The sequence below is a fragment of the Bos mutus genome, chromosome 13 (assembly GCF_027580195.1).
Source record: "Bos mutus isolate GX-2022 chromosome 13, NWIPB_WYAK_1.1, whole genome shotgun sequence".
Lineage (NCBI taxonomy): Eukaryota > Metazoa > Chordata > Mammalia > Artiodactyla > Bovidae > Bos > Bos mutus.
In genome coordinates, this window is record NC_091629.1 from 22,612,824 (window position 1) to 22,635,455 (window position 22,632).

At 45.9% G+C, this 22,632-nt stretch overlaps 3 protein-coding genes across 3 annotated transcripts; 1 reads left to right on the top strand and 2 right to left on the bottom strand.

Moving 5' to 3' along the window:
• The first annotated feature begins 2,790 nt into the window (after nucleotides 1-2,790).
• Nucleotides 2,791-3,946, top strand: LOC106700916 (protein WFDC10B). The gene is made up of 2 exons (XM_014478753.1): nucleotides 2,791-2,869; nucleotides 3,810-3,946. The coding sequence occupies exons 1-2, from the start codon at nucleotides 2,791-2,793 to the stop codon at nucleotides 3,944-3,946; spliced, it is 216 nt and encodes a 71-aa protein (XP_014334239.1).
• Nucleotides 3,947-6,816: 2,870 nt separating this feature from the next.
• Nucleotides 6,817-8,934, bottom strand: WFDC11 (WAP four-disulfide core domain 11). The gene is made up of 3 exons (XM_005897542.2): nucleotides 8,834-8,934; nucleotides 7,385-7,526; nucleotides 6,817-6,855 (listed from the first exon to the last, which is right to left on the bottom strand). The coding sequence occupies exons 1-3, from the start codon at nucleotides 8,932-8,934 to the stop codon at nucleotides 6,817-6,819; spliced, it is 282 nt and encodes a 93-aa protein (XP_005897604.1).
• A 10,585-nt stretch (nucleotides 8,935-19,519) lies between these two features.
• Nucleotides 19,520-20,683, bottom strand: WFDC10A (WAP four-disulfide core domain 10A). The gene is made up of 2 exons (XM_005897541.1): nucleotides 20,596-20,683; nucleotides 19,520-19,668 (listed from the first exon to the last, which is right to left on the bottom strand). The coding sequence occupies exons 1-2, from the start codon at nucleotides 20,681-20,683 to the stop codon at nucleotides 19,520-19,522; spliced, it is 237 nt and encodes a 78-aa protein (XP_005897603.1).
• Nucleotides 20,684-22,632: the final 1,949 nt, after the last annotated feature.

Consider the following 22,632-nt stretch of genomic DNA (forward strand, 5'->3'; position numbering starts at 1 on the left):
GGTCACGGGTTCAGTCCCTGGTCTGGGAGGATTCCACATGCCGCGGAGCCACTAGGCCCTAGCACCACGATTACCGAGCCTGTATGCTGCAACTACAAAGCCAGTGTGCCTAAGCCTGTGCTCCACAACGACAGAAACCACCGCCACAGGCAACCTGTGCACTGCGATGGAGTAGCTTTTGCTTGCTGAAACGGGAAAAATCCCTCGTGCAGCAATGAAGACCAACACAACCAAAAACTTAAAAAAAGAAATTGGAGCTGATCCCCACTTTGGAGAGCTTGGGGCTCAGTGGAACACTGTGGGAAAAGAGTCCATGAGCCAGGAATCTCAGAGAGGTTGACCTTCTCAAATTTTGCTTCCTTTTCAGGGTATCTGGTCCTAACCTCAATATGGTACTTACCAATCTTTCATAAAGCCTCCGTGTCTCCCTTTCCTCAAATTTTAGTCTTTGGTTCTCCAGCTAGCCCCTATCCTGGATACCCCTGTTTTCTTGCAGCTTGTTTAGCCTTCCTTGGTTAAACCTGGACTCTGTCTCTGAGAACCTAACATAGGACCGTGCTCCCTAGGTACATGAGACAGGACACTCAGTCCTCTCCTGAGCCTGCAGTATTCTGAAGCTACGTCTCCTATGGAGAAGTGCAGGGATAACGAATAACAGCTGTGGCCAGAGCTCTTATTTGGTTGGAGCTAGGCAACAGTGGCTGCAGAGATGAACCTGACACCTTCCCGTGGATGCTAATCACTGATACCTGTGCAGGCACCTCTGAGCATTTAACATGGGTCATGTAATGCAACACTTTGCTTCCTTTCCTCCCAAAATATCCTCTGAGGCTAAGATTACGTAGGTCGCAGGTTGAATTCTGCCAATTTAATTTTCCTCTCTGTTTCAATGCTTGAATAGTTGGCCCAAGCATCCATGAAGAAGCTGGATGATGGAGGTGATAACATTGACAGTAGTTAATACTTACTGAGCACTTACCCCGGTTCAGCAGGGGCACTCTATGTCTACATGCATAGTCTCCGTTTCTTCTCCCAACTACCCCACTATTATTCTATCCATCACAAAGATAAAATCCACTCTACTTAAGCTCACTCAGTGTGAAACAGAGCAGGGATTCAAACCTAGATCTTGCTGACAATAAAACTTGGACTCTTGAACACGAAACTGTATTTTTTCATGAGATGTACCCATCCCTCACATCCTCTCATCTGTCCAGATGCTTCTTCCCTCCCCTGGGACCAGACCCAGCACCTACTCCTAAAATGTTGCTTGGGACTCCCAGACACCAGCTGCGATGCTACGTGAGTCAACAGCAGGAGCTGGAGAAACAGCGCAGGCTTCATGCTGCTGGTAGGATGGGTGGGCAAGTCCTGGTCAAAGCTGTGACCAGGCACAGCTTAGAACAGAAGGCAAAGTGAAGGCAAGGAGCTGTGACTGCCTTACACCATGTCCACCAATCAGGAGGCTTTGGCAGAAATCGAGGCACCTCCCAACCACACCCACTGCAGGGCCAGGTAGCATTTTCGAATCCACACTCTCATCACCCCCCTCATCCTGACCTTGTCAGGTTTCTCATCTATCTCTGTCTTGTTAATATCCTTTCACAAAGTTTTAATAAGTTCTTCTACGTAGAGTTCTGGCTTGTCTTTGTTATATTTATTCCTAGAGGTTTGAACTGTTAAAATTGTAAACAGCATCCTAACTTTTTAATTATTCCTTTTCATTTGCTGCTAATGTAGATAAATGACTTTTGTGTATTGATCTGTAGCCAGTTATCTTAATAAACTCTCGCATTGTTTACCGTAATATCTTGATGTGTTCTTTTCAGTGTTCAATGTATTCAACATCATCTGCAAATAATGACAGTTGTATCAGTTGTATTTTTCCTCTTGGAACTTTATTGTCCCCTCCCTTTTTTTTTTGTACACTCTGTGGCATGCAGGATCTTATTTCTGCAGCCAGGGATTGAACCTCATCCTCTGCAATCCAAGGAGGATTCTTAACCACTGGACCATCAGGGAAGTTCCCATCATTTCTTTTTAATGATGATAACATTTAAGATGTATTCTGTTAGGAACTTTCAGGTATATAATACACTAAGATTAGTTGTAATCACTAGGCTGTACATTCCGTTCCCAGAATTTATTAATTTTATAACTGAAAGTTTGGACCATTTCCCCAAATCTCCTCTTGTCCCCCAACCTCAGCTCCTATGAACCACAATACTACTCTTTGTTTCTATGAATTCCGTTTTTTAGATAACACATATGTGATATCATTTATCTTTTCCTGTCTGGCTTTTTTCACTTATCCTAATGCCTCAAGTTTCATCCAAGTTGTAATCAATGCCAGGACTTCCTTCTTTCTCGTGGTTGAATGATATTCCATCATATATATGTATCACATCTTCTTTATCCAGCCACCTATGGTTGGACTTTGGTTGTTTCCGTATCTTTTAAACTATGTTTCTTCTTTAATTTCTTCTGTAAATTATTTTATAAAAAAAATATAGACCTACAGTTTTTTTTTGCAGAAAAAATGGTCTGTTTACAAAAGGAGAAGATTAGCTGTGAGAGGAGGACCGTCCCTGTAGCAGCCCCAGTGCCACAGGAGTGGGCCGTGGTGAGGGGCAGGCCACGTGAGGAGCAAGAACTCCTTGCTCTACCCTGGCTTGGCCAGGAGAGGCAGCGAGGAGCCCAGGATCACCTTCCTTTCTCCTCTTCCCTCTCCCCACTCAGCTCTCCAGGGGAGTCCGGGCCAGAAGAGGGCTCACCACTCTGGCCAGAGTCATGAGAGCCCAGGCTCTGCTGCTCCTCTGCGTTCTGCTGCTGCAGGCCCCAGGAGGGCAACACAGCCAGAAGACAAATCGTAGGTGGTGGGGGAGGGGGCGGGAGGGGGCGGGGGAGGGATGACCCGTCCAGTCTAAGGAGGACCTGGGAGTTCGAACTTTCCGGCACATCCTATTCGGTCGGACCACAGCACTGTGAAGACTCTGGTTCTTCCCAAACCACGGCCCTCCAGCCTCTTTATCTGGCTCTGGGAAGAGTGATGAGGGGGTGGAGGGGGAAACTGCATCTTTTCATTCCCCATCCCTCAAATCCAGAGACATGTGGTACCTACGACAGGGAAAGATACACCTGAGCGAGAATCAGGTGGGAAAACAAACAGCTATTCTTTGGTTTATGCACACAGGTGACAGGTAAACATTCCGAGACATTCAGGGGAGCAGGTGTAGAATGAAAGTACGTGGGAGAGCAACATTTGGGGTGCAAGGGTCAAGGTAAATTTATCTCAGAGGGAGCAGGATGCTGAGAGTGGAAGGGAAACACTGAGGGTGCTACTTTGCTGGGAAGTGGCAGGGATGGAGCAGACAGTGGCAGCATGAGAGGAGAGAGACGACGAAGGGGCAAGTTCATCTTCCTCTCTGGTCCCCACGGATTGTGGAGAGAGGGGAGAGTTAGCAGGTCATCCTCGCCTTTGTGGAGTTCTCAGGGATCAGGTGCAGGTTCTGAGGGGGTGACTTGGCCAAGGCCATGACAAATATGGGAGACGGAGTCCTGTTGCAGGATTATGGAGAGAGTCCAGGAAGTCCAGGCATCGAGGTCTATTGGGGAAGAGTAGGAGGAATGGATTTAAGATACTACCCATCACCAGGATCTGGTGAAGGGCGGAGGTGAGTTCCCTGAAAAGTCCAAGTGTCTCCTGAGTAGATTTTGAGGTCTCAGATCTCTGGGGGGCTTTCAACTCGAGAGGAGTTCTCTGAGAAACCTGGTTCCATTGACCCTGCTTCTGCTCCTGCTCTTTTTAGATCTCAAAGCTAAAGCCTGTACGAAGCGGCCCACGGAATTTACTTGTGGGAACCACTGTTCATACTTCCAGCACTGTCCACAAAATACCATATGCTGTTCAACCTTCTGCGGGAACATTTGCATGAACGTCCTGTGAGTCAGAGAGCCTGGGGCCTTACATCTTGCCCCCCCAGCCATCTCCGCAGACACTGTACCTGCGGCTGAAGATAAGGACCTGACCCTGGACACAAGGATATCAACAGGAATGCCACCCTGTCCAGCCAGTATCTGAACAACCTGTCCCTGTCAAATAAACCAGAACGAGTGTGGAAGGGCCTGCCTAGTTCACTCCCAGTGCCTGTGATCGTGGAGAACCCGGCACAGACCCCAGAGGGCCCCCGCCTTTCTGGGTCTGGGTCTCTGATCTCTCCTCTTGTCAAGCTTCTCTGCTCCCCCTCCCCACCTCCCCCTGCTTCCCTGCCAGCCCCCCTGTTCCTCTGCTCACTGAACCAGGACTCCTGGGGGAGGACCTGCTCGGTGGCACCTCCTGGTCCGCAGGAGAACGTGCCTCGCCCGGAGCCACAAAGGGCCAAGTTCAACATGACATGCCGTGAGGCTAGACCCTGGGGCACAGAAGGGGAGGCCCCCGAGAAGGACTCTTCTTAAACTTGGTCCACCCCCATCCCATCCTGCTCATCGTCCTTGAGAGGTTCAGGTCACTGTCTCTTTGCAACAAAGAAAGTGAATCCCAAGTGAGATGACATGTCCAAGGTCAAAGGAGAGGGAGAAGTTGTGGTCTGCTTGGAGGAGGAGGTTTCCTCTGTGCTCCCCTCTCTGCATCCCAGTGGGACGGTCCACGGGGAGTGAGTCCTGTGCTGTCCCCACTCCAGCACCACCAACAGGCTGCTTGTGGAATGAGGCCTGGCTGCGATCCCTGAGACTCCAGGCCCTTCCTTTAACTGTGCGGTCCCAACCTTTCCTTATGGCCTCATCTTTCTTCTTTTTTTTAATCCAGAGGGAGGAACAGTTGGTTCAGGGTGATGTGACAGGATTAATTGGCACAGGATGCCTTGGGTCTTGCCCCTGATTTCATGGTGAGTCAGTAGAAATTCCTCCCTGGGGTCCAGAGTCCCTACTACTCTGTACAATCACCACTTCTCTGATGTGGTCCTGGGACTAAGTCCAGAGACCGGGCGAGTGTGTCCAGCTGGGACGTGGGGTCAATTGTGAAGAACTTGGGAGGGCAGACCCTGCTGGAGGTGGGGATGTGGTGCTATACTCCTGGCCAGTGGCTCCTGCTGAGCATCAGTGAAGGAGACACGCCATGCCTCCATCAGCCTAGAGCCTCTGACCCATCTCAGGAGCATCACAGGGCTTCTGGTACTGCAGGGTCTCCTCTTCTGCTAAGAGCTGCCCTCAGACAAGGGGGCCTTAGGAAAGAGATCATGATCATAGGTGCCAGGCTGACCTTTTCCTTTCCACAGTCTACCCTGCCCTAGAGAACTCAGAGGCTATCCCTGGAATGTTATGGTTAGGAGTGCTTGCCTGGACACCAGTGCGTGTTCTGGTTTTATTGAAATAATCGAGTGCCTCTTTATTACATAAATAGAAGGAGTGGAGGTCCCTTGGAAGACCTTGAAATTTATGGAGGCAAAGGAAGAAACAAATGCATACTCTGCTTTGATTTGGGTCTCCAAAAGGTCAAGTCCCAGCCTGCAGAGAACTGCAAATCAGAGCTGATCTGTTTTGAGCCAACCCATCGCCTCATGGTTGCAATGACTTTAGCATGACTTGTTCTCGTCCCCTGCTCTTCTCTATGTCAAGCATATGAAAGGACCCTAGAAGTATCCTCCTCATCTCGTACATCATGATGGTGGTCAACCCCCACCTGCTCCCACTGACTGCCCCCAGTGTTCACAGGAGGATTAATACTGATGCCTTCATCAGCAAGTGTATTCCATCCTGTGTCTCTAGCTGTCTGTGTCATAACTAGACGCAGAATGCCTAAGTAAGAAGCTTCAGGAAGATATATGGAATGCAGATGTTGGGGTTAGGTGCTGGGTGCAAGATTTACTACTAAGAAATGCCCATCAGCCCAAATATATTGGTTCCTTGAACCATTCCAGGAAGATTTTCTTTCCAGAAGGAGATGTTCATAAGTCCAAAATAACATTATCTAGGAGTATGAGTGCATGCATGCTGGGTCCCTTCAGTTGTGTCTGACTCTTTGAGACCATATCTACTGTAACCCACCAGGTTCCTCTGTCCCTGGGATTCTCCAGGCAAGAATACTGGAGTGGGTTGTCATTTTCTTCTCCAGGAGATCTTTCCAACTCAGGGATCAAATCCATGTCTCCTGCATTGGCAGGCAAGTTCTTTACCACTGAGCCACCAGGGAAGCCCCTGTGTGTGTATATATAAGGTTGACCAAAAAGTTCATTCGGGTTTGTCCATAACATCTTACAGGAAACCCAAGTGGACTTTTTGACCAACCCTATATATATATATAGCTGAGCGTGAGTTCATATTGATATCTCTGATTTTAATCCAGTAACCCAGGGTTCATTCTAGCATTTTCCTTTTGCTTATTTCTAACTTCTCTCACAGAAACCTGACTCTTATCTACCAGTTACTTACCTGTTCAATCTTTCATAGCTGTAAAATAGTTTTAGAACTGTTTACCCATACCCTGTGAAAACAAATTCACCGGAGACCTGCTGTCTGAAAAATGGAAAGAAAGGGCTGCTTGCCAGTTACCCACATTAAAATGGCATGCGAGAAATAAACTTCTTTTTTTGAAGTCCATGATTTAGCCTATTAGTTCTAAGGTAATCAAATGGGGAAGCAAGATTTGGAAGCAAGAGTTGGAAACTTACATACACACTATGACAATAGAAGGGAGTGTAATAATGGCATTCAAGGGTAGTGGAATGGAGTGGAAAAAAAGTCAAGGACCACTGCTGGCAGGTGAGTTTATTAGCCAAGGATTTACTCCTTCCCAGCCCTCAGTGAGAATGAACTGGTGTCTCAGTGGGAGGCTAGGCTTTTAGCTTCTTCAGTGATTAGCTGCAAGAGAAAAAGGTTAGATGCTTAGAGGCTCTGGAAATCTGGGAAGCAAGAATTCATTCCCAAGCTTAATATTATTCATCTTTACCAGATCTTGAAACAAGAATACTTCATGTAACAACAGGAATTGTCCACTTCTGATTTGGAGGAAGGGATGGTATTAGTTCACTGAATAGATACAGGTAGAAATATGGGATCTGGGTAAGCTAAGATGGTTCATGGTAAAGTCTGACTGTGGATGCTATGGCTAGAAATCTGGATGAAAAAACAAAAAAAAAACACCAAGCTGTTGAAATATAGAATGAAGACATCACAGGCATTGATTATATATCGAAAGAAACAAGGTGCTCCAAGCTGGTATCTTGGTCTATTTGCCAGTGAATTGGCTTCCAGGTTTAGTGGACATGGTCTTCTGCTACGTTTGTGCCTAGGATTTAGGACCTCAGCCCTCTGTTTAGGGATAACAGCATCTGAGAAAAAGGTGAGAATCAGTGATGACACACACCCAGGCGTGCATCTCCAAACTCACTGTATTTTCCCAGCAGATGTTTCCACAGTAGGTCCAGCAGCATGTGTGATTTATTTTTACACATCTAAAATTTCTAGAACACTTGTTGTTACATTCTCGGATGGTTGGCTGTCCCCAGCACTCCTGAAGGAGCAATTCCCTCCTGAAAATGAGATGAGATGGTAAGACATTGGTGGGGCCGTATAAACAAGTGTGGGAAGAGAAGTCCTTCATAAGCTTAACAGCTTATGTTAAGCTAGAGGGCCCCTCTAGGGGCCCCTCCTAGAATCCTGGCCCCAAGTCCCCACTAAAGTACCTATCTTCTAAGAAAATCCCCTTCCTTAGCCTCCTCATTGTATTGTCACTGACCCCATTGCATCTTTACTAAACTCTTAGACTTCTCTGCTCCCCAAGTCCTATAGTGTTGCAGACTTCTGGGTCCTCTTTGAACATCCTAGAGATAAGACTCCATATACTCCCAGCATTCATCTGCCCTCCTATAAAAGTTACATCTTTATAACGGGGGATCTCAGAGTCTGAGATAAAATCTACCCTCGTTATCACACCTATTTCACAGCATGGGAAACTAGACCAGGGAAAGTAAGGAATAGATTGCCTCACTTTCTTCCCCTCCTTGCTGACCCTGCCTTTAATGTAACTCAGCCTCAGGACTTCTCTGGTGATCCAGTGGTTAAGAATCCGCCTTCCAATGCAGGGGACATGGATTTGATCCCTGATTGGGGAACTAAGATCCTACATGCTTCAGGGCAACTAAATCTGCATGCCACATCTAGAGGAAAAAAAAAATCATCCTATTAAAAAAAATAAAGTAATTCAGCCCCTCTCCAAATTCTCTCTCTCATCTCATTTTCTTGGCCCCCTCCATTGATTTCATTTTCTCATCATATGGCCCCCAACATTGCTCCACTAAAGACCCATCTCATGTCTCTTTTCCATATTTTTACATTCTGAACTATCCTACCAATGGGTCGGCTTTAACTCAAGCAGTCATTCCATTGCATTGGACTTCTGAAATATCCTATTGCTAAATTAAGGGTATATATCATGAAATGATATTGGTATCATTTGGTAATCATCAACATGCACACAGTTAGGACACAGAGCTTCTGGAAGAATGGGAAAATATGGTAGCTCTCTACTGGTGCCCCATCTCCTCCAAGATAGCCTGACACGGGAAAATATTATATCCTTATAATTTATGGAATGTATCTAAAAGCTGACAGATACTCATTGATACTTTTAAGGTTGGAAGAAGAAACACTGAAGGATCTCAGCTTGTGAATTTCTTGGATCTCTGTCTATAGAAAAGTATCTATACACTAATGCTCCAACAGGTGATCCAGGGAAGTGAGTCCTGGGTCAGATGTATCAGGCACGATACTTCTTCATTTGTCCAGAAATAAGCACAGCCCCTTCATGCCCTTTTGATCCTCAATCCAGGCTCATCACCTGCTGCTATATCTTTCCTTCACTGCTCCCAGCACAGACAGTAGTACCATACAGAGGAACATCATGAGGAGAGGTGTCCAGAACTTCATGATGTTGACCATATATATATATATACGTCTGAATAGGTGTTGTCAGGAGTTCTTTCCTTTGAAGTTGCTTCTAGAGATCAAAAGACACAAATAAAGAGAGCTGGGAAGCAAGAGGAAAATTCTCATGAAATTTCTTTACACTCTGTCCTCTAATTATTCTTCCTTGACCTCCACCACCCAACCACAGGTACAAACCAATTCTGGATGTTGACTTTGCTAACAGATATCTCTCCATCTCAAGTTTCATGCCTTCCTTTTGCAGGAACCCGCCCCAGCCCCCCTGCTTTTTTTTGATGTGCTATCTTCCCTTGATTAAAAAATAACTCAAGGGATTTCTGGTAGTCCAGTGGTTACGAATCTGCCTGCCAACACAGGGGACGTGGGTTCGATTCCTGCTCCAGGAAGATCCCACATGCTGCAGGGCAATGAAGCCCATGCACCGCAACTACCGAGCCACCACTCTAGAGCTTGAGTGCCGCAACTGCTGAAGTCTGTGTGCCTAGAGCAAGTGCTCCACGACAAGAGAAGCCACCACAATGAGAAGTCCGCACACCGCCACTAGAGAGAGCCGGCACAGAGCAACAAAGACCGAGTGCAGCAAAATAGATGAATACATCTTTAAAATAATGATAATTCAAATTTAGCACTTAAGACAAGCTTCATGCCTTCCTTTTGCAGGAAAACCTTTTTTATTTTTATTGTTTTGCAAGTGTGTGTTATTTTCCCTTGATTAAAAAAATGACTCAGGGGCTTCCCTGGTGGTCCAGTGGTTAGGAATCTGCCTTCCAATGCAGGGAACTTGGGTTTGATCCTTGGTCAGGAAACTAACTCACACAGCACAACTAGAGAGCCCATAAACTGCAACAAAAGATGAGCGTGCTGCCACTGAGACCCAACGCCAAATAAATACATAGAATATTTTTTAAAAGAAAAAAAAAGGAAGTAAGTGGTCAGGGAAAGATATCACAATAAACCAGCTGGTAAAGAGATGGATTCAGCCAGATCAAGACAACCACAAGTGAGCAACTTCCATCATTTGGGTGGGGGAAAACTCAAGCCATGAAACCACCCATGACAGAGTCAGTTTGAAGCAGTACCAAATCCAGAAGGTACAAAGTTCAAGAATGCAACACTGCCTGCCAGAGGAGCTGTCCTGACCCCGTTATCTATTCATGCTAGATAAAGCCACCTCCAAATGGCTCTTAGCTACCTGCAGGAGGAGAGGAAAGAGCAAGGAAACTGACCACTCTCTTTCTAGGTGTGGAGGGAACAACCGTTTTAATTCAAGCTTAGTGTTTCAACTGTGCTTGGGCTTAGACTTTTTTCTAAATTTATTATATTATGAATAATATATTTTAGCATATAATATACTATTATATTTTAAATTTAAGCAGTGACTAGAAAAGTCTAGTTCTATACCCAAGCTCTCATATAGAACCAAGAAATGAAGTAGCTCTTCTGGATATATTTAAATGGGACAAAGGACAAGACTTTCAACATATTACTAGTAACATTCCCAGTGAATATTAATGATATGTGTACCAGTAACACAGATTATTAATATTTTCCCATGGATCATAACACATCTGAAAATTTGTGATTTCTCTTTCTTCAGGGGGAAAAATGTCTTTGGAAACCTCCTTGCAACTGAAATTCGGTTAAATGCATTTGTAAATGTGGAGATCCTTGGACAAAGGATACTGCCTATCTCAAACCCTAGGTGGGGTTGGTGCCAGTTTTTCCTGTTTTAAGATTAGTTTATTCTCAAAAACAGACTCACAGATTTAGAGAAGGAACTTATGGTTATCAGGGGGGAGGGCGGTCTGGAGTGATAGCTAGGAGTTTGGGATTAACAGGTACACACTGCTATATTTAAAGTGGAAGGACTTCCCTGGGGGTCCTGTGTTTAAGATTCCTCAATTCCAATGCAGAGGGGCACAGGTTGGATCCCTAGGGAACTAAGATCCCGTATGCCCCACATGCCTCATGCCATGGCCAAAGATTTTTTTTTAATTTTTAAAAATTAAAACTGATAACCAACAAGGACCTACTGTATAGCACAGGGAACTCTGCTCAATATTATGCAACAATGGGAAGAGAATTTGAAGAAGTATTTTTAAAAAATAAAAGAAAAGAGAGGTAGAATGAACTGGGAGATTGGGATTGATAAATGTACAAATGTATATACAGATACATGTATACATGCATAACGCAGATGGCTAATGAGAACCTACTGTATAGCACAAGGAACTCTACTCCATGCTCTGTGGTGACCTAAAGGTCCTAAATGGAAAAAAAGCTATATGTGTATATATATATATAGAGAGAGAGCTGATTTACTTTGCTGAACAGAAGAAACTAACACAACATTGTAAAGCAACCATACTTCAAAATTTTTTTAAGTACAATTTAATTTTATCAATAATCGCTGTGGTTTCTCATAGCCTTAAAGAGTTAGACATATAAAAGGAACCTAGATGGGGTCGCTAAGAGTCGGACACGACAGCGACTTCCCTTTCATTTTTCACTTTCATGCATTGAGGAAGGAAATGGCAACCCACTCCAGTGTTCTTGCCTGGAGAATCCCAGGGATGGGGGAGCCTGGTGGGCTGCCGTATATGGGGTCACACAGGGTCGGACACGACTGAAGTGACTTAGCAGCAGCAGCAGCAGAGACACATAACTCTAAAATGTTTAATTATTTAAAAATTGGTTTATTTTACCAACAGGATATACATCCTGTCTTATCAATAGGAGGAAAATTCTCTCCCACTTGACACCACACTGAAAACTGTCAGTGTGGCATAGACAGTAAATTCCTGTGACTTTCTGGAGTCAGATATTCAAATTCCTGTGAATTCCCAACCCCAACATGCCTAGTTTAATATAAGCTATGTGTTTGGCTAACCACCTAATTTCTCAAAGACTCAGTTTCCCTGGATGTATTATTTTTGGGCTCCAAAATCACTGCAGATGGTGACTGCAGCCATGAAATTAAAAGATGCTTGCTCCTTGGAAGAAAAGCTATGACAAACTTAGATAGCATATTAAAAAGCAGAGACGTCACTTTGCTGTCAAAGGTCCGTATAGTCAAAGCTATGGCTTTTCCAGTAAATAGATGTAAGGGTTGGACCATAAAGAAGGCTGAGTGTGGAAAAACTGATGCTTTTGAACTGTGGTGTTGAAGAAGACTCTTGAGAGTCCCTTGGACTGCCAAAGAGATCAAACCAGTTAATCCTAAAGGAAAGCAATCCAGAATATTCATTGGAAGGACTGATGCTGAAGTTGAAGCTTCAATAGTTTGGCCACCTGATGAGAAGAGCTGACTCATTGGAAAAGACCCTGATGCTGGGAAAGATCGAAGGCAGGAGGAGAAGGGGACGACAGAGGGTGAGATGGTTGGATGGCATCACCGACTCCACGGACATGAGTTTGAGCAAGCTCCGGGAGATGGTGAAGGACCAGAAAGCCTGGTGTGCTTCCTTGGGGTTGCAGAGTCTGACACGACTGAGTGACTGAACAATATGGGGATGATATATCCACATAGCAAACGTTGACTATATGAAGCACTAGCAAAAAATTTAAGTTTTAAAAATTAAAAAATTAAGCCTCTTGGCATATGTTACAAATTATAAAATAGGAAAATATAGAAAATTTTGGGGATTTCCCTGGTAGTCCAGTGGCAGACTTTGCCTTCCAGTGCAAAGGGGTTTGGATTCAGTCCTTGGTTATGGAGCTAGATCCCACAGGCCTTGCAGCCAAAAAATCAAAACATAAATAAAAGAAGCAATATTGTAACAAATTCATTAAAAGACTTTTAAAAATGGAAAAAACTGGAAATAGAACTGCCTTATGATCCAGCAATCCCACTGCTGGGCATACACACTGAGGAAACCAGAAGGGAAAGAGACACGTGTACCCCAATGTTCATCGCAGCACTGTTTATAATAGCCAGGACATGGAAGCAACCTAGATGTCCATCAGCAGATGAATGGATAAGAAAGCTGTGGTACATATACACAATGGAGTATTACTCAGCCATTAAAAAGAATACATTTGAATCAGTTCTAATGAGGTGGATGAAACTGGAGACTATTATACAGAGTGAAGTAAGCCAGAAGGAAAAACATAAATACAGTATACTAACGCATGTATATGGAATTTAGAAAGATGGTAACGATAACCCTGTGTACGAGACAGCAAAAGAGACACTGATGTATAGAACAGTCTTATGGACTCAAAAAAAAAAAAAAAATACTCATAGCAGCTTCATAAAAAAAAAAAAAAAAATGGTCCAAAAAAAATCTGTTAAAAATAATAAAATAAAAATTGAGGCACATAGACGGTTAGCTGGGTTGCCTTTAACTTCTAAAACACTGTTATTTGGAAATGATTTCAAAATTACAAGAGTAAGACTAGTCAAAGAACTTCTACATACTATTTACTCAGATTCACGTATTTTAAGAATTTACCCCAATTGCTTTCTCTCTCACATGTGTGTGCGTGTATATATATATATATGCCTAAGCCATTTGAGGGTAAGTAGATACATCATGGTTCTTATTTAGGAATAATACTTCAGTGAGTACTAACAATAGGAGCATTCTCTTCTGTGATCACAGTACAACTTCATTAAATTGAACACTTCTAAAATCTTTTTATCGAATCTACCATCAGTATCCCATTGTGTAAATTCACCCAAGAATGCCCTTCCTTTATCTTTTATGAGGTTGAAATTTTTGACGACACTAGACAGTTTTTTCTTTCAAATAACATTCCTCATGTGGGGTTTGTGTGCAGTGTCTTCATGATTAGGTGCAGGTTATGCGTTCTCCCTGAGACTACTCTGAAGACAGCACACAATGGGCCATGTGTTGCCAATAGTGTCATGTGTATTGTAGACAATACACGGTGAGTTGGCGTCCATCTGTCTCATCTTTCTCTCACTTTCTCCATTTGAACATCAAGGACCATTACTTCTTTCTGGGAGCATGAATTGGACACAAGCCACAAATGAAAGCATTTTCAGCCTCACATTTCCAGCCCCAAGATTCTGACCCTCACCTACCTCTGAAGTTGTTGGAGTTGGAAGTGCCGGTATTTATATGACTGATGGCTCTTCTTCCTGGTCTCTGCGAACTGCCGAGCCCTTGCACATGGGGAATCTGATGAGCAGAACAGAGCTCGAAGGTTCAGAATGTAATCATGGTTCTGGTTGTGGCAGATCTGGGAGTTCTGCCAGTAAGTTGGGTACATATAGAACATTGTCCCTAAATTCCTATAAAAAGTACTCAAGGAGTACTTTTTTTTTTTTTTTTAATCTCTTTGTGCTGCAGGTAATACAGGTAAAAGCCAAACACTGGAGAACTTCAGGAGCCTTCCCTCCCTCAACACACACATTTCCTGGCTGTCTGGGTGATTGTAAGGGTAGTGAAGGATCTGCATATCTCTTTTTTGCTAACATGTGTGCGATGACTTTTGTAACATCCTATCCATCTCTATGTTAACTTCTCCATGGTTAGCACCAGCCTAACACTACCTGCAATGGCACCCAACTCCAGTACTCTTGCCTGGAAAATCCCATGGACGGAGGAGCCTGGTGGGTGCAGTCCACGGGGTCGCTAAGAGTCAGACATGACTGAGTAACTTCACTTTCACTTTTTACTTTAATGCATTGGAGAAGGGAATGGCAACCCACTCCAGTATTCTTGCCTGGAGAATCCCAGGGACAGAGGAGCGTAGTGGGCTGCCGTCTATGGGGTTGCACAGAGTCGGATACGACTGAAGCGACTTAGCAGCAGCAGCAGCACTACCTGAGCACAATGTCCTGTGGGTTTTGAGCTACTGAAAAAACAGAGCTCTGCCAAGAGAGCTTGGAAAGGCCACCTAATACAGAGATTTACAACACAGACTTAACCTGGATTCAAATTCTAGTTCCCACTTACTTTTGGTGAGTCACTAATCCTCTCCGTGCATCAATTTCCTCACTGACAAAGTGGATTAATAGCGGTGCTTTCCTCATAGGGTTATTGTGAGGGTTCCCTGAATGATTATCTGTTAAGCACTTAGAACCAATGTCTGAATTAAATCAACAAATGAGAGTGTTACCCAATGAAGTGTCAAGCATCACCCAGTTTAATACCAGATTTACTACCTGTCAGATATTTAACATGTATTAGCTAGTACTCTCAATGACCCTATGAGTTTAGTACCATCATTCCTATTTTACAGATGCAGAAACTGAGACATAGAGGAGTTAAGCAACTCCTTTGAAGTTCTTAAGGGCAAGATATAAATAAATAAATAAGAAAGTAAACAAGTAAATAGATACAGCGTGATTGTGGCTATCTAGTTTTAGCTGTTTTTAGAAAATCCATACCGATCAATAAGGAGCAAATAAATCACTCCACACATAACCGTCAGCCTAATGAGGAAATAGAGAATGTTACAAATTTCAGTTTGTTAGGAGAGAAATAAACACCCCAACGTAGCAGGTGCAGTGTCAGAGTCCGTGTTTGTGCATGTCTGCCTGGTCACTCAGTCATGTCCAACCCTTTGTGGCCCCATGGACTGTAGCCCACCAGGATCCGCTGTCGATGGGATTTTTCAAGCAAGAATACTGGACTAGGTTGCCATCTCTTTCTCCAGGGGATCTTCCCGACCCAGAGATTGAACCTGTGTCTCTTGTGTCACAGGCGGATTCTTTACCTGCTGAGCCATCAAGGAAGCAGAGACATACGAAGACCACAGAGACTGCATGCCTGTAAATGAGGTAGGGGCACTGGGCTTAGGCCAGGACACAGATAAAATAACCCTCAGAAAATGGAAGTCTGAATGCAAATGGAGGAATGCTGAGAAACAGGCTGCCATCTACAACAGATCCCTGGACTCTGAGAAATCAAAAAGAGAGGTGCAAGTACAAGAAACCCTAAGTAGGCAAACACAGGAAGACGCCATTTCTCAGAGTACCAGCGGGGACACAGAAAGGGCAGTGCCTCTGGTAGACTTAGAGGCCGTGGGAAAGGATGAAGCTAGAGAGGAAGTCAGTGGGTCCTCAGAGTCCACACACCTGATTATACAGGTGACTCATTTCCTCTGGAACTGATCAAGCTCAGTCTCATTTATACCATTTCCATTTGACAATGAACCGCCTCTATGCACTGCCCCCCATTTTGAGACTTCACAGATCAGAAAACCCCCCAAGTTGCGATGGAAGCTTTCAGTTGCAGAGTGGTTTGATGTCCCCTGGTTAGACATGGGTCTTTACCAGGGTTTGCTAGCAAGGAAAAAGCTGCTTCAAAAATGGAAACCATCTGGCAACAGAAGAGAAAGTCTGACCTCAACACAGGTGTGCATTCTTTGATTCTCCTACTGGAACTTGCAAAGAGACCAGTCAGCATCTTAATCAACCACAGACACTTTGTATAATGCATGTACTAGGGGCTACGACCCAAGGGGCAGGCAACTTGCAAAATATCCTGGACCTGTTGCAGAAATATTCCTTAATTTGGATTCCACTCAAAACTAGCAGCCTTGGACTTCCCTGGTGGTCTGGTGGATGAGAATCCGCCTGCCAGTGTAGGGGATGTGGGTTCAATCTCCTGTCTGGGAAGGTTCCACATGCTGTGCAGCAATTAAGCTGTTCTAGAGCCCAAGAGCCCCAACTACTGAGCCGGCAGGCTGCAAGCACTGAAGCCCATGTGCCTATAACCAGTGCTCTGCGACAAGAGAAGTCACTGCAGTGAGAAGCCCATGCACAGTAACAAAGAGTAGCCCCAGTCGCTGCAACTAGAGAAAGCCCACGTGTGGCTCTGAAGACCCAGTGCAACCGAAAATAAAAATTAGTGAATTATTTTAAAAAACTATCAACCTTATGTTCCCCCAGAAAGTCAGTAAGAGCAGAGTGCCCCCAAAGTGGCCTTTATTGTCTCCAAAATCCAAAGAGCACCACCAAGGGAATTCCCTGGTGGTCCAATAGTTAGGACTCGGTACTTTGACTGTTGTGGTCTGGGTTCAGCCCTAGTTAGGGAACTAAGATCCTGCAAGCTGTGTGTCACGGCCAAAAAACAAAACGACGACAACAAAGCAGAGCCCCACCACGTACTGTGTCTTTCTTCACGGTGGGCAGCAGAAGGTGCAGCAGCTTGTCTGCTGCCTCCCAGGGTCTTTCCTATACACCTGGACAACTGGATCTCTGGAAATGTTACCAGCAGAGCAAGTCCTGACTATCGTCAGGTGTCAGACTTCTGTCAGTCTGGACTATTGCCCCACCCTCTGGCATGCAAGTGCTAAAGCATCTAGGGTGCCTGCTATTTCCATTCTCTATGGCCAGTGAGCAGAGTGGCATAGGTATGATGAAGCTGGCGTGATGCTCCATGGAATACCAAGGGATCAAAGTCTCTTCAGACTATGAAGTCAAAAGCCCAAAGAGATGAATTAGTCCTGAAGTAAGACACTGAGGGTCTATTGCTAGGTCTGTACATGGGAGAAAGCTACTTCCGATTATCTTGGTTGATAGGAACCAGAGGTAAAAATTTGCTAGAAGACTGGAACTTGAGAGGACAACAAATCATGCAATAAATAAATATATAGAGAGACAGACAGGCAAATAGATAAATGAATGAGTGAATAAGGCATAGCAACCAGGAGCCCATGTGTTTGTCACAAACAGATCAGTCCTGATCTGCGATTTTCTGTAGGCAGGGACTTGACCTTTTGGAGACCCAGATCATGGCAAACTCTGCACTTGTTTCCTCCTTTGTCTCCATAGATTTCAAGGTCTTCCAAGGGACCCCCCCACTCCTCCCTTTTAGGTAATAAAGAGGCCATTGTTTATTCTAATAAAAATAGAACACGAAGTGGTAGCCGGGCAAGCACTCCTCCTAGCCATAGCGTTCTAGGTGTGGCCTCTGAGTTCTCCAGAGCAGGGTGGACTGTCCAGAGAGGGTCAGGGCACCAGTTACCACAAGAAGAACAGCTGCTTCCAGTAAAATTCACGGTCCACGGTGTCCACCAGTGGCAAGGAATAGGTCAGCCTGGTATCTCTGATACACCCGTGGAGTAGGACACGATGGACTTGGACTTGGGAGGCCATTCACTATGTGGTCCCCTGGCAGGTAATTTTGCCTCTCTTAATAGTCTGTCCCACGGTGTTTGAGGGGATAGCCAAGCTTGGGAAAACGCTTGCAGAGTGAGGTTATCTGAGGAAGTACCACATAAGAGCTCCTTTAGAGCATGCCCTTAGCACCCAACTACCTCCAACGATGTCTGAATTGCTAGTGGATCATGATCTCTTTCCTAAGGCCCCTTGTCCAAAGACAGCTTTTAGCAGAAGTGGAGGAGACCCTGCAGTACCAGAAGCCCTGTGATGCTCCTGAGATGGGTCAGAGGCTCTGGGCTGATGGAGGCATGGCGTGTCTCCTTCCTGATGCTCAGCAGGAGCCACTGGCCTGGAGCATAGCACCACATCCCCACCTCCAGTAGGGTCTGCCCTCCCGAATTCCTCACAATTGACCCCACGTCCCAGCTGGACACACTCGCCCGGTCTCTGGACTTAGTCCCAGGACCACATCAGAGAAGTGGTGATTGTACAGAGTAGTAGGGACTCTGGACCCCAGGGAGGAATTTCTACTGACTCACCATGAAATCAGGGGCAAGACCCAAGGCATCCTGTGCCAATTAATCCTGTCACATCACCCTGAACCAACTGTTCCTCCCTCTGGATTAAAAAAAAGAAGAAAGATGAGGCCATAAGGAAAGGTTGGGACCGCACAGTTAAAGGAAGGGCCTGGAGTCTCAGGGATCGCAGCCAGGCCTCATTCCACAAGCAGCCTATTGGTGGTGCTGGAGTGGGGATAGCACAGGACTCACTCCCCGTGGACCGTCCCACTGGGATGCAGAGAGGGGAGCACAGAGGAAATCTCCTCCTCCAAGCAGACCACGATTTCTCCCTCTCCTTTGACCTTGGACATGTCATCTCACTTGGGATTCACTTTCTTTGTTGCAAAGAGACAGTGACCTGAGCCTCTCAAGGATGATGAGCAGGATGGGATGGGGTTGGACCAAGTTTAAGAAGAGTCCTTCTCGGGGGCCTCCCCTTCTGTGCCCCAGGGTCTAGCCTCGTGGCATGTCATGTTGAACTTGGCCCTTTGTGGCTCTGGGCGAGGCACGTTCTCCTGAGGACCAGGAGGTGCCGCACACGAGCAGGTCCTCCCCGAGGAGTCCTGGTTCAGTGAGCAGAGGAACAGGGGGGCTGGGCTCGCAGGGGCCTGGCAGGGAGGCAGGAGGGAGGTGGGGAGGGGGAGCAGAGAAGCTTGACAAGGGGAGAGATCAGAGACCCGGACCCAGAAAGGCGGAGGCCCTCTGGGGTCTGTGCCGGGTTCTCCATGATCACAGGCACTGGGAGTGAACTAGGCAGGCCCTTCCACATTCGTTCTGGTTTATTTGACAGGGACATATTGTTCAGATACTGGCTGGACAGGGTGGCGTTCCGGTCGACATCCTGTATCCAGGGTCAAGTCCTTATCTTCAGCCACAGGTACAGTGTCTGCGGAGATGGCTGGAGGGGGGACAAGATGTAAGGCCCCAGGTCTCTGACTCACAGAACGTTCATGCAAATGTTCCCGCAGAAGGTTGAACAACATATGTTATTTGCTTGACATTCTCGATCATCACTGCAGGGGATTTTGCACATATATATTTTGGGTCTTTTCTCACACTGCTTGATTTCTGGGGGTTGCTGCTTTTCTGAAACAGAGCAGATGAAAGGTCAGTGGAACCAGGCCCCTGAGAATACCTCTCTAAAGCTTAAAACTTCCAAGACCCCAGACACAGGCCCACTCATGACTCTTGGACTTTTCAGGGAACTCACCTCCGCCCTTCACCAGATCCTGGTGATGGGTAGTATCTTAAATCCACTCCTCCTACTCTTCCCCAATAGACCTCGATGCCTGGACTTCCTGGACTCTCTCCATAATCCTGCAACAGGACTCCGTCTCCCATATTTGTCATGGCCTTGGCCAAGTCACCTCCTCAGAACCTGCACCCGACCCCTGAGAACTCCACAAAGGTGAGGATGACCTGCTAACTCTCCCCTCTCTCCACGATCCGCGGGGACCAGAGAGGAAGATGAACTTGCCCCTTCGTCGTCTCTCTCCTCTCATGCTGCCACTGTCTGCTCCATCCCTGCCGCTTCCCAGCAAAGTAGCACCCTCAGTGTTTCCCTTCCACTCTCAGCATCCTGCTCCCTCTGAGATAAATTTACCTTGACCCTTGCACCCCAAATGTTGCTCTCCCACGTACTTTCATTCTACACTTGCTCCCCTGAATGTCTCGGAATGTTTACCTGTCACCTGTGTGCATAAACCAAAGAATAGCTGTTTGTTTTCCCACCTGATTCTTGCTCAGGTGTATCTTTCCCTGTCGTAGGTACCACATGTCTCTGGATTCGAGGGATGGGGAATGAAAAGATGCAGTTTCCCCCTCCACCCCCATCACTCTTCCCAGAGCCAGATAAAGAGGCTGGAGGGCCGTGGTTTGGGAAGAACCAGAGTCTTCACGGTGCTGTGGTCCGACCGAATAGGATGTGCCGGAAAGTTCGAACTCCCAGGTCCTCCTTAGACTGGACGGGTCACCCCTCCCCCGCCCCCTCCTGCCCCCTCCCCCACCACCTACGGTTCGTCTTCTGGCTGTGTTGCCTTCCCCTGGCCTGCAGCAGCAGAACGCAGAGGAACAGGATGGGCAGCAGAGCCTGGGCTCTCATGACTCTGGCCAGAGTGGTGAGCACTCCGTCTGGCCTGGACTCCCCTGGAGAGTTGAGAGGGGAGAGAGAAGGGAAGGAACGAAGGTGATCCTGGGCTCCTCGCTGCCTCTCCTGGCCAAGCCAGGGCAGAGCAAGGAGTCCTTGTTCTTCACGTGGCCTGCCCCTCACCACGGCCCACTCCTGTGGCACTGGGGCTCCTACAGGGACGGTCCTCCTCTCACAGCTAATCTTCCTCTTTTGTCAACAGTTTTTTTTTTTTTTTTCTGGAAGATGTAACTATTTCTATTTTGTAATTACAAAATAATTTATAAGAAAAGAGACAAAGAGTGTTAAAAAAGATGATCATCTCACTGCCTGGAATTAACATGGGCCCTGTTATACTGTCTTTCTAGTTCTTTGCATATTTACTATGTACAGTTCTTTGTCTTCTCACATTTTGAATCACCCAGCTTTTGTTACCCATCCTTTCCACTCTTAATGAATATTGTAAATATTTCACAAAATATGATTTCTCATAATTGCACAGCCCTCACTTAACATAAATGCCTATTGTCAAGCATCTGTATTACATTATGGAGAAGGCAATGGCATCCCACTCCAGTACTCTTGCCTGGAAAATCCGATGGACAGAGGAGCCTGGTAGGCTGCAGTCCATGGGGGTCGCTAAGAGTCGGACATGACTGAGTGACTTCACTTTCACTTTTCACTTTCATGCATTGGAGAAGGAAATGGCAACCCACTCCAGTGTTGCCTGGAGAATCCCAGGGACGGGGGAGCCTGGTGGGCTGCCATCTGTGGGGTCTCACAGAGTCGGACACGACTAAAGCGACTTAGTAGCAGCAGCAGCAGGATTACATTAATTACTGATTATCTGGACAATATCCTGTTGAACATTTTTATTCAGAAGTCCTTTTTTCTTTTTCTTTTAAAGTAAGGCAGCTGGAATTTGTGGGTGAGAAAGTGAGTTAGGTACACAGTGTTCTTCCTGGCTTAGCAGGAGACACTTCTCACATCAAAGAAAATCCAGGACTTCTGGATGGGTGAATATCACAGAGGCTGGGATGTGACCAGAATGCTCCTGAGTGGGAATGAAAGACGGGCTGCAACCAAAATCACCTTTAAGTTCCCAGCCTTTGAACTGACTTTTTCTCCTCTTCTGCCCCCTGTTCCAGACCACAACCCCTGCCCGCTCCCGCCCCTCCACCGACTCTCCCAGTAGGAAGAAGCCAGATAAAAAAACAGCCTGTTACTGCAGACACTCCACTCAGATGCCTTCAGAGGTAGGTGGAGGTAAGGGTTTTGAGGCGTGAGTTTTTATTTGTGGCTTGCTCAGATGAGTTTCCTTCCCAGTGATATCAACATTCTTCCTGTTAAATGGGGATTATTGCCTGAGGTATGAATAAGAAAGTTGATAGAGAGGGCATGGGAACTGTTTGAAGTGCTCTGGTAAAAGGAGCAGAGAGTAAACAAGATGACAATATCCCTGACTAGAAAGCCCCGGTTCTCTCCTTTAACATCTAGAGAGCCCAGGACCCTGAATTTGGGGGAGGGGGCAGTAGTTGTGTGTCTTTGTGATGCCTAGAGACCATTTCATTGCCATACACCCTATGTCATCATGGCCAAAAGATTCGCCCAGACCTCTGTATGTGAGTGGTACACAGCCTGCGCGGGATGATACTTTTCCTCTCTGGGATCATTTAGGACACCTGAGGTGTGCAAAGAAGGGGACTGGGCATCCCCAGGATCCTGAACAAGCCCTCTAGGGACAAGTGAGAACCTCAGAGAACAGGACAAAGAATGAGGCTTTTTAAATGAACAGGTCTCAAAGCTCTGGCAAACTTGCATCTAGAACGCTATTTTTGAATACAAATAAACAGCTTCATTGAACCCATTGCTTTGAATTTATTGTGTCTGTCTTCCTCCTTCTGTGTGCAAAAGGCGGGGGTGTC

What these genes read in the sequence shown, in the direction of transcription:
- LOC106700916 (XM_014478753.1), top strand. Translation starts at nt 2,791, where the DNA reads ATGAGAGCCCAGGCTCTGCTGCTCCTCTGCGTTCTGCTGCTGCAGGCC. An exon ending in ACACAGCCAGAAGACAAATC is followed by an intron (nt 2,870 to 3,809) that starts GTAGGTGGTGGG and finishes TGCTCTTTTTAG; the next exon opens with ATCTCAAAGCTAAAGCCTGT.
- WFDC11 (XM_005897542.2), bottom strand. Translation starts at nt 8,934, where the DNA reads ATGGTCAACATCATGAAGTTCTGGACACCTCTCCTCATGATGTTCCTC. An exon ending in AAGGAAAGATATAGCAGCAG is followed by an intron (nt 7,527 to 8,833) that starts GTGATGAGCCTG and finishes TCTCATTTTCAG; the next exon opens with GAGGGAATTGCTCCTTCAGG. An exon ending in ACATCTGCTGGGAAAATACA is followed by an intron (nt 6,856 to 7,384) that starts GTGAGTTTGGAG and finishes TTTCTCTTGCAG; the next exon opens with CTAATCACTGAAGAAGCTAA.
- WFDC10A (XM_005897541.1), bottom strand. Translation starts at nt 20,683, where the DNA reads ATGAGAGCCCAGGCTCTGCTGCCCATCCTGTTCCTCTGCGTTCTGCTG. An exon ending in ACACAGCCAGAAGACGAACC is followed by an intron (nt 19,669 to 20,595) that starts GTAGGTGGTGGG and finishes GCTCTGTTTCAG; the next exon opens with AAAAGCAGCAACCCCCAGAA.